Below are 15,101 nucleotides of genomic sequence, written 5' to 3'. Positions count from 1 at the left end.
TGAATAAATTACGGTACACCTTTACACTAGGGTTACACAAGGGGAAGAAGAGGACGGGCAGAAGGGGGTAAGGAGGAAAAGGAGAAGGGGAAAGAAAGAAAAAGATCTTTATGAACTAAAGGGAAAAAACATCCAGATTACGTCGGTAACTTAAAAAAGCAAGGTGTAAAATAACTATATATAACGTACTTTCTGCATGAGAAAGGAGAAATTAAAACACACAAATATTTACTTATTTTTGGGAAAAAAACACAGGAGAGGGACTGGCCTGGTGGCGCAGTGGTTAAGTGCGCACGTTCTGCTTCCGCGGCCCAGGTTTTGCCGGTTCGGATCCCAGGTGCGGACATGGCACCGCTTGGCAAGCCATGCTGTGGTAGGCGACCCACGTATAAACTAGAGGAAGGTGGCACGGATGTTAGCTCAGGGCCAGTCTTCCTCAGCAAATAGAGGAGGATTGGCAGCAGTTAGTTCAGGGCTAATCTTCCTCAAAAAAAAAACACAGGAGAGAGAATCCAGAAACGAATGAAACTGGTTAACTACAGAGCATGAGAATGTGGTGCAGGAGAGTAAAACTTCTCTGAACAAATATAGTTTTTACTTTTGAACCATGTATTTTACTTATTCAAAAAATAAGTGAAAAGGAAAAAAAGCAAACCATAAAATTCAATAAAAAGAAAAGAAAATGACTCTATTAAAACCGCAAATGAATTCATTCAAGTCACATCTGAACACAGTGCTCTGACATGCTTCAGTGAGATATGTTTTAAGGACACAAAGAACTGAAAAAAAAAGATTGAACTCTACTTAGTAGATGTGTTGTTAACAGTACTGGATTGGTAATTCTGAATTTACTGATAGACCAAATAGTAAATATATGGAGGCTCTTGGGAATCAGAGTTCTCACTGGATGAGAAGGAAAATACAAATATTTAAGGGGAGGAGGCAAGAAAGAATTGTCGTATTAGATAAAATTATGACTTAAAAAATATATATATTTCTTACCTCTGCCCATTGGAAAAGCCTAAAAACAATGACACTTTAGTAGCAATGAGCACACAAAACACCCAGATGTTGGTTTCTTAATACCATTCTCCATTAAAATGAAGCAGAGCTGCTTGGAGAGAAAAACTGACTCCAATTCTGGGACAGGAAAATACAAGGTGAGCTGGGAACTTCCTTTTGTGCATTAAACAATGAAATGTTACAAGACAGTAGAGGAGATATCAAAAGGACACAGGAAACAGCTTGAATGGGGCTCCCACCAGATAATTTAGGGAAATTTGAGCAGTCAAAGTATAATGATGGTAATAGACTATAGTATATATGAAAAATACATCCATCAGTCTACAGTGATTTGAAAAGAATGATAAAAAAAAAATTGGGAGCAAAGGGGAAACTTCTTCACAGAAGAATGAGACCTAATAAATGGAGAAGAAATAATAAAATTAAGAACTCACCTTATTACAACTACTAATGTAATAACTAGCAGAAAGATGATCCATGAATGCTACCATTTCTTTAAAGTTTGCTGGTAAACAAGATATTCACATAGGTCTCAAAATATCACCTTACAGACTACTTACTAATTACAAAAGGGAAAAGGTATCTTTTCAGCGGAGAAATCTGAAGATACCACTTTAACCAAGTGACCAGTAATAGGATCACAGCAACAATATATGAGTCCTGATGCGATGCAATGGGAAATACTACCCATGCAGTAGTCTTGCCAAAACATTTAAATTTGAATCTAACCATGAGAAAATAGACAAATCAAGATTGTGAAGCCAACTACTAACAAGTGGCATAGAATCTTCAAAAATGTTACTGTCATGAAAAACCAAAAAAGAAATGAAAAGAAGGCAGAAGAATTGTCTTAATTTGAAGATCAAGAGACATGACCACAAAATGTAACACTTGATCTTTGATTGGATCCTGAGGGTTAAAAAAAAAATTATTGATGAAATATTGGGGAAATTTTATTACCTCAATTTTATTAGGAAAGCTTATTACCTAATATTATTGCATCAATGTTAAATTTCTTAAGTAAAATATATGTGTATTGTGATTACACAAAAGAATGTCCTGGTTCTTAGGAGTTCATGCTAAAGGACTAAAAGATGAAATGTCATGGTGTCTGCGACTTACTGTCAAATGGATCAGAACTTTTTAAAAGTATATTCTAAATCCAAGGTGGTATCTTGGATAGGATCCTGTATTAGAAAAAAGACATTAGTGGAAAAACTGGTGAAATCCAAATAAAGCTTATAATTTAGTTAATAGTAACAAACTAATGTTAATTACTCAGTTTTGAATAAACTAAGGTTATATAAGATGTTAACATTAGGGGAAACTGAGTGAAGGATGTCCAGGACCTCTCTGTACAATAGATGCAACTTTTCTCTAAATCTAAAACTATTTCAACATAAAAAGCTTATTTTAAAAAAATGTACATTTAGAGAGAGAGAAAATGAGGCAAAATGTTAGCAATTGGTAAATCTAGGTGACAAGTGCATGGATGTTTACCTGACAATTTTAACTTTTCTGTAGGTTTAAATCTTGTCAAAATAAAAAGTTGAAAGAAAATACGGCTACAGAAGGTTAAAAGTAAAAGGATGGAAGAAAATATTCTACATGAACAATAACCAAAAGAAAACTGATGTCATATTAACATCATACCATTTAGGCAAAAAACATTTCTAAAAATAGAGGAACACTTCCTAATTAGAAAAAGTTCAATTCACCAGCAAATTAACAGAATCTAAATTTATATGCACCTAATAACACAGCATCAAAATATATAAAACAAAAATTGTCTGAACTATAGGGAGAAATAGGTAAATCCATGGTCATGAGAGATTTTAGTACACCTCTCAAAAACAAAGAGTAAACCAAGAAAACAGTAGGATATAGAGTTGAACAATTCAATCTGCAACTCTGACCTAACAGACATGCAGAACCCTACAACTGCAGAATAAACATTCTTTTCAAGCTCATACAGAACATGTACAAAAACTGATCATACAGTGCGCCACAAGTTTGTCATTATGGGAGGAGGCCCAGGCAGGCTTCTGAGGCGCTGGCACTGTGCTATTCTTTGAGGGTAGTGATTACCCAGGTTTTTCCTTTGTTGATAAATTCTGTTTTGTGTTCATTTTTTGTGTGTATTTCATATAGTTTGTGTGTATATTATATATTTCTTATTGTTATTCACTTTTTGTGTGTGTGCACTATATTTCACAACTTAAAAAAGAGTTAAAATTCTTTACAGGGCCTGCCTGGCAGTGTCATGGTTAAGCTCGTGTGCTATGCTTTGGTGGCCCAGGGTTCACAGCTTGGGAATCCCAGGTGCAGAGCTACACACCACTTATCAAGCCACACTGTGGCAGCATCCCACATACGAAAAATAGAGGAAGACTGGCACAGATGTTAGCTCAGTGACAATCTTCCTCAATCAGAAAGAGGAAGATTGGCAACACATGTTAGCTCAGGGCCAACCTTCCTCACCAAAAAAGAAAAAAAAAATCCTTTAGGAAAGTACCAATCTCCTATCAATACAACAAGCCCAACGCATCCTATTTTTCTTTCAGCATTTCAACTAATTGCTCTTTCTTTAGTTGAGCAGCACATGAAGTAATGGGCTTATGCTTAAAGGCTTCCTTGAACAAAACTTATGTATCTTTAAACACAAGAAGTATATTCACCCCAGCAAGATGTTCATTCTAAGAGAGACACATAGGAATTGAGCCTAAGAGAACAGAGGATCCATGAATCACAACTTACACTTACTCCAAGACACCACAGGTTCAGAGGCTCATTAAATAAAACAGCTACAATCACTCACAAGATTTAAATTAGTTTCCTTCCTCCTTTTTTTTTTGCTCAGCACATATAATTTAATTTTCCTAAGTTAAATGTAAGTAGACACCAGGAAGGATTTCTCAATCTGGGGAATAACTAAGGCTATGCAGAGTGAGAGAGCAGCAAAACAATCTAAAGGAGGGCAAACTACAAAACAGTTGCCCCAAAGGAACCAATACAAAGGACATGATTATAGCCTATGGTAATATCAAGCCAATACATCCTGGTATATTATTATTATTTTATTTATTTATTTATTTATTTATTTATTTATTTATTTTTGGTGAGGAAGATTCACCCTGAGCTAACATCTGTTGCCAATCTTCCTCTTTTTGTATGTGAGCCGCTGCCACAGCAAGGTCACTGACGAGTGGTGTAGGTCCGCACCTGGAAACTGAACCTGGGCTGCTGAAGCAGAGCACACTGAACTTAACCTCTAGGCCACTGAGGGTGACCCTTATTATTGTTATTATTATTCAGCAACATTTACTGAAGGCTTACCACTTGCCAGGCACTATGCTATATATATAATTTTCCTAGATTGCTTCATCTAAACATCTCACTGTAAGCCTAGAAAGTAGGCACATTATTAGTACCATTTTATAGATGAAGAAACTGAGGCTGAGTAATTAGCCAAGATCACCCAAGTAGCAAATGGAAGAACTGGAAATCTAACCTAGTTAGTCTGACTTCAGAGTATGTAATCTTACCCACTAGGCTATATTGCCTGCCCCTAGCAGATAAGTGATAATTTATACTTGATGATATCTAAGGGATCTTTCAGTTCTAACATTCTATGATTTGCTTTAATGAATCTATGATAAAGCATTTAACCAGGCCCAGTAATCTCAAATTGTAGAGAGCAAAATTAAAGAAGCTCAATAAAATCTCTTTCCATGACCTGAAAGTTAGAATTTAGGTTCCCTAGGGTTACCAGAATTGGTCATTCCCCATAATGAACCCTTCAAGAAACAGAAATGTCTTTCTCCTATGCCAGTCAATATCTAATATGTTTTCCTCATATGAAGACAGATGGCACAGACAATATCAAAAGACATTCCTGTAAGAATATGAGAACAAATTTGCAACACAGTAGGCATGATGTTTAAACACAACTGGACTCAAGACAAATTTGATAAAAGCAGATTTCTGGGGGAAAAAAATCCTCTCTTTTAAAATGTCAAAATTCAGTGTAGAGGAAATAAACTGCTCATAAAGTACTGATATTAGCCCTGAAAAAACATCATTGGTGGTAATTTAATACATTAAAGCTAAAAAATTCTTATAAATACAAAATCTATTTGTTCTTTATACAAAATACTTAGTGATCATAGTCAAGTCAAAATATTCTCATTTGTTCTTTTAAATCACCATCAGAGTTCTTTTCTTTAAAAAGAAAAACTAGCTGTCAAATTTACTTTTTTCTTTTTAAAGAAGAAATACAGCTAACTCCATAATAGATATAATATAAAAAGTTGTTAGATACTCCTTAGCCTTCATAAATAGTACAAAGTACACCTCATAAAAGAAGCATACTGACACTTTTGTGTTAATCTGAAAGACTAGAAGCTTCCGGGAAACAGCAATAATTTGGTAAGAAAGAAAAAAAGAAAAAAAACAAAGTAGGCACAAACTGTTTCTTTTAGAGGCCCAAGAAGGGAAAAAAAAATTTATTAGGTCCAGGATTCCAAGATAACTTGGTATAATTATGATTACATGCAGAATTTGATAGTTAGAAATGAAATCTATGTAGGTCCAGCCTAAGGTTCTCACAACCAATCTGTAGGCACAATCAGAGTAGTCATACCCCAGAAGGCAGGATATATCTCCAATTTGCACAAGTTTAATGAACCAGATAGATAATCGTATCACCAATGTCTGCCTGTAGCCCATTGTCAGTGAGATGAATTTTCTTGCTCATGAGGTCCACGTGGAAAACAGCATGCTCAGAAATAGGGGTCTTCTCAGTGTGCTCTTTTCCCAAGACAGGCACTCGCCGAGGCCCCAACAGTGGATCATCGAATCTCATCAGTTTCACTTTGGAAAGGTCTACAGCAAAAGAGATGATCAGTATGAGCATTTAATTACAGCTACTGACTCAAACCCATGCCTCAGTCTGATAACGCACATTTTAAACATGTTGGTTGTTATATCTGAAAAATATTTTCGTCGGATTATTAAACAGGATCCAATCTCAGAAAACAAAGCCAAATCTAACAATCTTCATCCTCTGTCAGCTTCTATCCAGATCAAAAATAGTCAGAGATTCTGTACAACACATCTCCTGGGATCATAAACCAAGAAGAAAGATTGAGTATATTTTTGAACATTATCCTATATGGTTTCTCAAATCACTTTCTATATGCTTCAAGTGACCATTTTTCAGAAGATCAAAATGTCTAAAACTTATTTCTCTTTCTTGTCTTGCTTCCTGGAATACATTAAAACTGCAAGAGTTGTAGCTTTTTTTGGAAAATACTTTTGGGGAAAGAATTACTACTCTAAGAAATAGCATTACCAGTTTCCTGTTTTGCTCAAAGGATCAAAATGTTTGTATTAACAAGCTGATGAGAGACAAGGAGAGAAGGGGAAAGGGCATAGCTTTGAGAATTTTGAGCTTCTGGATGACTGCCAACCCTATCCTGCTTGAGATTTTCCTGATCTGCTCTTGTGCAAGCTGATAAGATGGCTCCTGGCAAAGAAAGCACTTGGCCCTTGAAAAAATTTATGATCCAACACTCCTGCCAACAACTGAGGCTGAAAGAAATTTATTTATTTCAGCAATTCTGAGACTTCCCAACATCAAATGGTGTTATTTTATACGGTGGAAAAATACCATAAATGACTACAAATGCTGATTCTGGGTTTATATCTCATTCTAAGTGTAGCATGGCTAGTTATGCTTAACCTGATCCCCAGAAATAGAAGATATTTTCTGAATTACTTCCCACCCCTTTCTAAAGCAGATCACTGGGTGGTCCATGAGGTACACTCCCTCACATTGCCTTAAGAGAATGAAGTTTTGCATGAGAGGGATAAGAGATAAAAGGAGACATTAATGCAGCTGGCGGCTATGCCAGGAGTACAAGTTATCCAGCCATTCTATTCTTCTTGGGAAACAAAGAGTGAAGGACTGAAAGTTTAGAGTAGGGATCTTGGGGCTTACAGAGCAATTACCTGCAACTACCATGAAGGCAAAGCCTGCCTGAGAGTCTTTGGAGAGTCTCTACAGACACCATACAATCTATTCCCAGATAAAGCACAAGTCCTGAAAATTAAAATGGGACAGGGGCAGATACGGCCTTCATGACAGCCATAATCTTATTCTGGGGGAAGAATACAATTCATTATAACAGCCATTGCAAGTCAACATGCACTTTGGTGATACCAAATATTTTGCTGTGGAAGCAGCGACAAGCCCTGCCAGCAGATTTTATGTACAAGGCCTTTTACTGCAGATCTGCCTCTGTCTCTCCCTGAAACAGACCTCCCTCACCCTTCCAGGCAATTCTGAATCAAACTATTTCAAAGCCTTAATACTCAATCAGGCTTCTAAGTGACAAAACACATTTGCTTTGATGTTTCACCATGTAGTTCATTACTGCCAATAAATTCTTGGAGCTTTCTTAGTGGCTTTACCATCTTTTCTTATTCCAGACCTCTCTTATCATTGAAAATGTTGAAATTTAAGTCTGCAACCACACAAGATTCAAGGCACTTAGAGAAAAGATGAGAGTGATTGAAAATTCCTAGACATTGATAATGTGAAATAGTGCCTTTCACCTCCAAGTTATTAGTTCATATGTGGCTTGGGATGTGAGTGATTTAAAGTCATTATCATCAAATAGTTGCTCAGTGGTCTTTGTGGAGTGAAATGGTGGTTTTAGACCAGTTCCTCCTGGACCTAGATCATAATCACCCTCACTGCAACTGGCACTAATTGGACGACTCGCTGGCTATTGCAGCAGACAGACCGAGAAATACGTTATTGAATTTCACTCCTTTCCCATCTCATATACTCAATATGCTCAGCCCCTTAAGTATCAAAGTATCTTGAGGGCTTTTGGAAAAGTCTCAAGGTTAGAGCTCTTTTGTAGATACTTGGAGGAATATCAATTTCAAACTCCCCCTAACATTTCCGTTTATTTTGTAAAACTCACAGCAGCTACTAACAGCAAACTAAAAGCACTTTGTGATAATATTATTCATAGCTAGTATGACAAAGGATGTAAGAATTATGCCAGAGGCTCAGTGAGAAAAGACAAGACATAGAAAACACATTTCAGTACAATTCTGAAAAACCTAGTCAGTGCTGTATCTGAGAATATTTAAAAGGCAGGTTTAACATTATATAACAATTTTCAACACAGGAATACATCCTCTCATGTGCTACAGCTTCATAATAATCCTATCCAGTGGGTCCACACAAATACCTATTTTCTTTAAAAGGTACCATATTGTTCTTCAAGACTAAGAGTTCTTCCTATTACTTAATCTTCTCATGACTGATTATATGTAATATAAAATAGCCAAACGAAGGCCACAAAATGGCTTCTAATATGTTCATATTTCAAAATTCTCAAGTTCTGCTTTTTGTGACCTATAAGTTCTAAGGATGGTGCTATCATTCTACAGTACCTGGTTTACCGAGGGAACACGATAAATGTCTATAGCGACATGGATGAACCTTGAAGACATTTTGCTAAGTGAAATAAATCAGACACAAAAGGACAAATAGTGTATGGTTCCACTTTTATAGGGTTCTTGAAAAGTTAAATACATAGAGGCAGAAAGCGGAACAGTGGTTACGAGGGACTAGAGGGAGGCAGAATGGAAAGTTATTGTTTAATGGGTCCAGGGTTTCGGTTAGGGACGATGAAAGTTCTAGAGACGGATAGCATGATGGCTGCACAACAATGTGGATGTACTTAATGCCAGTGAACTGTACACTTAAAAATGACTAAAATGGCCAACTTAATGTTGTGTACACTTTGCCACAACTTTTTCAAATGTCCAAAAACAATACAATCGCTAGCCCTAATAAATTGCTGGTACACAGAGAAACAAGGATAATTGTTTCCCTCCTGCTGGTACAGTACATCCTTTCCCCTCACCCTCACAGGTACAATTTTCAAGGCCCCATCCAAACAATATTTTCTCCATAAATTCATCCTTGATCACAGCTGGAAATCATCTCACCTTTTTCTGTGCTGTAAGTTTTATCTACACGTCTCTTACAGGACTCAGCAGTTTCTCCTTAGACTTCAGTAGCTTAGTCCCCTACTCCTGCACTAGAGGCAGCCTCCTAAGGAACAGCACTTTGTGGATTCCCCAAACTCCCTGGGACATACACAGGAGTTTCTATATACACCACACACGATAGTCTCTCAAGAAGTGTCCACAGAAGCTGCACGGACGACTTCAAGAGAACAAAAAAAAAATACATGGTAGAATGGATTCCAAAAGACTATTTTAAGTCTTCTAGGTTAATGGAATATTGTTAGCCTGAATATAAATTAGGTTCCTGTCTGTGATTTGTAAATCTTTTCAAAAAGATTTCATACTAATGGAATGTGCTCCAATCAACTCTTGATTGCCATCAAGAAGAGAAGAGGAAAGAAGGCAAAATAGGGAATCTCAACATTAATTTGTCTCTATAATTTAGAAGAAAAATAATACAGAGACACACTAACTCCCTTCACATTCTGCTCAGCCTAAGACCTGGCTGAGCGATAAAAAAAACAAGCTATAAATTATTATATTAAATATAATCATAGAAGATCTAAACTTAATCTTGATAAGAAATTATGATTATTTACTATTTTACCTGGAGGCATATTGCTTAGAAGAAAGAATATGAGCTTTGGAGTCAAACAGACCTGAGTTTGAATTCCAGCTCCAGGATTTACTAGTTCAATGAAATTTGCAAGTTATTTAGCCTTTCTGACCTCCATCTCATCATTTTTAAAAGGGGAATAATAATACCCTCTAAGTTATAGGTTCATAAAAGGATTAAATCGCTAACACATGACAGCAACTCAATAACTTTTACTCTGCTTCTCTTCCTTCCTCAGGAACAGACCAGTTGGGCAGGTTAGTTTGGAATATTAAGGGTGTGTGTTCCTTAATTTTGAATACTTCTGAGAGAGAGAAATTGCTTGTTACCATTTTAAAGTTAGATGGAGCCTTAAAAAATATCTAATCCACTGTCCTCATTTTACTAAAAGAGAGATCTGTTTAGAGCTTAAGTGACATGGCCAAGTCATTAAGCTACACAGTCACAATGTCCCAAAGAGAGTATATGTTTCCTGATTCTGGGTCCAATATGCTTTCCACATTACACAGCTGTCCCTAAACAAGCCAGTTACTTTACTCTCTCCCCTCCGCTTAGAACTCATCAAATCTATAAGCTACTGCCAAATGTGCATTTCAGGGAAATCATTTACCTTTGATACCTCGGTCCATTTTCATTAAACGCCTGATTACAGAATCGCGGTTATCTCCTTGCCTGATTTCAATTTTGGTTGAGAAGTGGCCATTGGATGGTTGGGGATTCACTAGAGAAACTGACACACCAGGCTAGGAAAATAAAAATGATTGTTACAGAAAATCAAACTTGAATACTGCAGGAGGGGGAATCTCTGCTACATTTCTAATGCCCAATAAAAGACAGATTTAATTCTGGTACTCTAAAATCAAGACCAAGCAATACTCAAATATAAAGGAAAAGATGCACAAAGGCTCGTGCTTAGAACCAAATGCTTAGGTAAAAATGACTGACTACACATATCAATACTGATGACGCATAATAACAATAATTATATTTTCTCCTCTAAAACTACCATCATTTATTGAATTTCCACATGTACCAGGCACTGTACTAAGCACTTTACACACATTATCCTTATATCCTGAAAGGTAGTTCTTTAAGACCCCTTTTCACAGATGAGAAGGTGAGAACCAGAAAGATTAACAAAGTAGCCGAAGGTCACAGAGCTGGTAAGAGGCAGAGGGAAGATTAAACCCAGTCCTATGCCATACTCCCTCCCACACTATATAAGCTACACAGTCAAAGACCTCTTTATTATTTTAAGTGGAAAACGTCAACTGAGTCTTATTAAAGACTTAAATACACAGTAGCTTAATGCAATGCTTGAAAGCAGCCTAAATAAACATATCTGTATAAGGAACACATTTCATTTATCTATCTCCATGGTCTGAATGACTGCACTTTTAAAAGACACCATATCTTAATGTAGTGAGAGTATTCGAACTACGCTGATAAATTCAGGAAGTCTCCATGATCATGATTACTTCATTCTTTCAAAATAGGCTTTTTCTGTTCACTAGGTTTTCAATTAAATGTGGTAAAAGGAACAGGATATACATAAGTCCTCTGTTTATCAAGAAAAGTAGGGCATTTTATGAATTCTCACAATTGCACTCCATCAGACTTTGCCAAATACTGCCATTCTGAATGGATTCTTTGAGAGTGAATAAATAGAATCTCCCAAAACTCCAAAACCTATTTATCTTCACCAACAATGGCCAAAAAATAGAAAAAAAAAAAAAAGCATTTCTAGCATAATGTAAGACAATGCATCAATCTGGTTTATGCCCAAAACCAAAAAGTCTTGAATCACATTATCAAACCAAGACTCATCTGAAGTATAAAAGCTCCTTTCCACTGTTTAAAAAAATCTTAACATTTCAATTTTCACTGTATTTATTGTATAAAAATCAGGTTTTGAAAATCATATTTTTATTTTTAAACCCACAAGTAACATCTGATGCCATCCATAACAGTAAAGTAAGGAAAACAGGATTGCACCAACTAGGGAATTAGAAGACCTCAAATCCAGCCCCATTTCTAACAAACTATGTGGCCTAGAGCAAGCCAATCACTTAACTTCTCGTGACCTCACTTTCTTCCATCTTTAAAATGATGGGTTTAGATGTAATGGTCTCTAAGGTCTCTTCTAGCTCTAAAATGTAATGATTCGATGAGATTCTTTCAACTTACTTGTGTTCTAAAAACATTAAGTGGTTTCCCAGGACAGCAGTCTTCCCTGACTTTATCTTCTGCTTCAGAGGCAAACTTGACTTCTATATGTTCTAGCTAAATAGAGAGGAAAAAATGAAAGTCATTAGTATGACTTAATATGATTTAAATTAATCATCACTCCATTTCACTAAAGAGCAAAACTAGGTTCTCCACTTAACATGAAATGGTCTGTGCAATTCTATTATTTTCCATATAAACATTAAGTAAAATCTGTAATTATTTAACACTCATCTTAGATGTCTCATAGTATTGTTATTTAGATAGTCATGTTTACCATTTTGTATAATGAAATGTGGCATCTACCTGCTGTATAAGAGAAAAGGAAAATCAGAATAAAAGGTTTCCAATTAAAGTTCAGAAATTCAGCACTGAATAAAAGGCTTCCACTTAAAAGGAAAAACTCAGAAATGCAGCATATTGCATAAGCCTAAATATAAGATGAGCCTAAATATAAGGTGTCCCCATTGTCTCAGGGAAAAGCTCCAATTAGTTTTTTGACCTCCATGAGTATATACGAACTTTTAGAAATACACGTAAAATAGATGTCTATTAATACTTAATTTAATTACTAACTCATTTATAATTACATGACATAAAATGCTTATTTAGAAATAACTTTCTTCCATTTCCATATTTTATGAAACAATTTTATTCAAACTCTAAACCTGCATTTTTTTTTTTTACTTTATTGTTTCCAATATCACTAGAACTACTTTTTGAATTCTCTAACAGTTTTCTAGAGCAAATTATCTTTCCTTCTGCCTAAGTTGTCTGAGAGACAGCGTTTTTAGAATCTATATATGAAGCTGTGTCGAGGGTAAGAAGATGGGATGGGGAGAAACACACAGATATGTGAAAGCTATTGGTAATGTTCTAATTCTTGAGTTGGACAGTAGATTCATGATGCTCACTATATTGTTAATTAAAAAAAAAAGGTCAGGCAGGGACTGATGATAATACCGTAGTCCCCCCTTATCTGCAGTTTCAGTTACCCATGACTAACAACCATGGCCCAAAAATATTAAATGGAAAATTTCAGAAACAAACAATTTATAACTTTTAAATTGCACACTGTTCTGAGTAGCCTGATGAAATCTCAAGCTGTCCGGCTCTGACCCACCGAGGACATGAATCATCCCTTTGTGCAGCATATCCATGTGGCATATATTGCCTGCCTGTTAGTCACTTTTAGCCATCTTGGTTATCAAATTGACTTTTGTGGTATCGCAGTGCTCATGTTCAAGTAACTCCTATTTTACTTAATAATGGCCTCAAAGCCAAGAGTAGTGATGCTGGCAATTCGGATATGCCAAAGAGAAGCCCTAAAGCACTTCCTCTAAGTGAAAACGTGAGAGTTCTTGACTTAATAAGGAAGGAAAAATGTTGAGGTTGCTAAGATATATGGTAACTTTTATTACAGTATATTGTTATAATTGTTCTATTTTATTACTATTGTTATTAATCTCTTACTGTGCCTAACTTGTAAATTAAATTTTATCATAGGTATGTATATATAGGAAAAAACATACTATAGTTTGGTACTATGCGTGGTTGCAGGTAGCCACTGGGGGTCTTGGAATGTATCCTCCACAGATAATAGGGGACTACTGTATCCTATGAATCAAAGATTCTAATTAATCCAATTCTGTGAATCTGAGGTCTAGAACGGATAGGTGAAAAAAGAAGCAATTCAGAGAGCCCCTTAATAGGACAGATTTTCAAAGTATTTGAATATAAGGTCTCTCCTCATTTTTTTAAAGATAATTTTGGGAGGAAAATCCAGGCATATACAGGTAGTATTTTACGTGTAGAGTAATTGAAAAGCGAAATGACAGAACATTTTTTTCTTCTTGCAACTTCTATACCCATCCATTCTCTTTCCTTCCAAGATTTTTTTTTTTTAAATTGGCAACTGAGCTAACAACTGTTGCCAATCTTCTTTTTTTTCCTGCATTTTCTCCCCAAATCCCCCCAGTACATAGTTGTATATTTTAGTTGTGGGTCCTTCTAGTTATGGCATGTGGGACACCACCTCAGTGTGACCTGATGAGTGGTGCCATGTCTGCGCCGAGGATCTGAACTGGCAAAACCCTAGGCTGCCAAAGCACAGCGCACAAACTTAACCACTTAGCTATAGGGACGGCCCCCCAAAAATATTTTTGACTGATATGTTTGGCAAAGGTACTAAACACAGAATATGAAGTTTATAAAAAGACTTATTATAAAACAAAAGAACTGGATTATGTTTACTTTAGTTAACTAGTTATTACAATCCCTGGTCCTTCTTACCTCAAGGGAATTGGTCAGGTAGACTATATTCTCCATAAGCACTGCCTGTTCATCAAATTCTAACTGCAAATCCAGAACACGAGGTCCCATCTTCTCCAGATTTTCCTAATAGTCAAAATGGTTTTGAAAAACAAAATCACATTAAGAATATGTTGGAAAGAATATATTTCCTCCAAAGCAATCATTCTTCTCTCAATTGATAAAATCTTCAAGTTTGAACAGTTAAAGGAAAGGCCTTAGACTCATGGTTTCCCTTATCTATGTTTGCTTGCTAATAAAATTACTCGCTGAGAGTAATTACCATTTAAAGTATGATAAGATTAGGCAGCACTGAAAAGACTGGAAAGACAAGGTTTTCAGATTTATAAGAGAAGTATGATTTTATCTTTGTTTATTTAGACTGACAATATGCAAACCCAAAGAATTCACTTTGACAAGGAATCAAACAAAGGTGTGCAAATATCCCTTCAGGTAAACAATAAATAAATAGATAAATAAATAATTTTCCAAGATGCCACATCTTTAAAGCTATTTCAGAGAATAATGAATTAATAATAACCAAACAAAAAATTCCCACAAATTTTAAAGACGTTCAAAATGTCTTTAAATATCCAAGTTTATATGCACAAATATAGCTAACTGTTTAGAACATGTTGCTCTTACACAGAAGTGATCTGACATGATTCCTGATGTCCGTTATTTTTGTTTACCATCCAAGTTGTTTCTTTTCCCATGAAAAACTGCTAAAGTCATTTTCTTTTTTTTTCTTTTTTTGAAGACTGGCCCTGAGCTAACATCTGTTGCCAATCTTTTTTTTCTCCTTCTTCTTCTTCATCCTAAAGCCCCCCAGCACATAGTTGTATATTCTGGTTGTAGGTCCTTCCGCTGG

The 15,101-nt window shown here is 35.8% G+C and overlaps 1 protein-coding gene across 2 annotated transcripts in view; it reads right to left on the bottom strand.

Moving 5' to 3' along the window:
- Positions 1 to 5,513: 5,513 nt before the first annotated feature.
- Positions 5,514 to 15,101, bottom strand: part of LARS1 (leucyl-tRNA synthetase 1) — a 60,253-nt gene continuing 50,665 nt past the window's right edge. For both annotated transcript variants that reach the window (XM_070517255.1, XM_070517254.1), the window contains exons 29-32: positions 14,213 to 14,317; positions 11,882 to 11,977; positions 10,305 to 10,437; positions 5,514 to 5,907 (exon numbers count right to left, since the gene is read on the bottom strand). In XM_070517255.1, the coding sequence (XP_070373356.1) occupies positions 5,702 to 5,907; positions 10,305 to 10,437; positions 11,882 to 11,977; positions 14,213 to 14,317 (540 nt within the window). In that variant the 3' untranslated portion in view covers positions 5,514 to 5,701. The remainder of the gene's footprint in view (positions 5,908 to 10,304; positions 10,438 to 11,881; positions 11,978 to 14,212; positions 14,318 to 15,101) is intronic.

This window comes from Equus asinus, chromosome 9, assembly GCF_041296235.1.
Source record: "Equus asinus isolate D_3611 breed Donkey chromosome 9, EquAss-T2T_v2, whole genome shotgun sequence".
NCBI lineage: Eukaryota > Metazoa > Chordata > Mammalia > Perissodactyla > Equidae > Equus > Equus asinus.
Note: the sequence above shows the minus strand (reverse complement) of the source record. Positions and strands in the feature narration are given on the sequence as shown.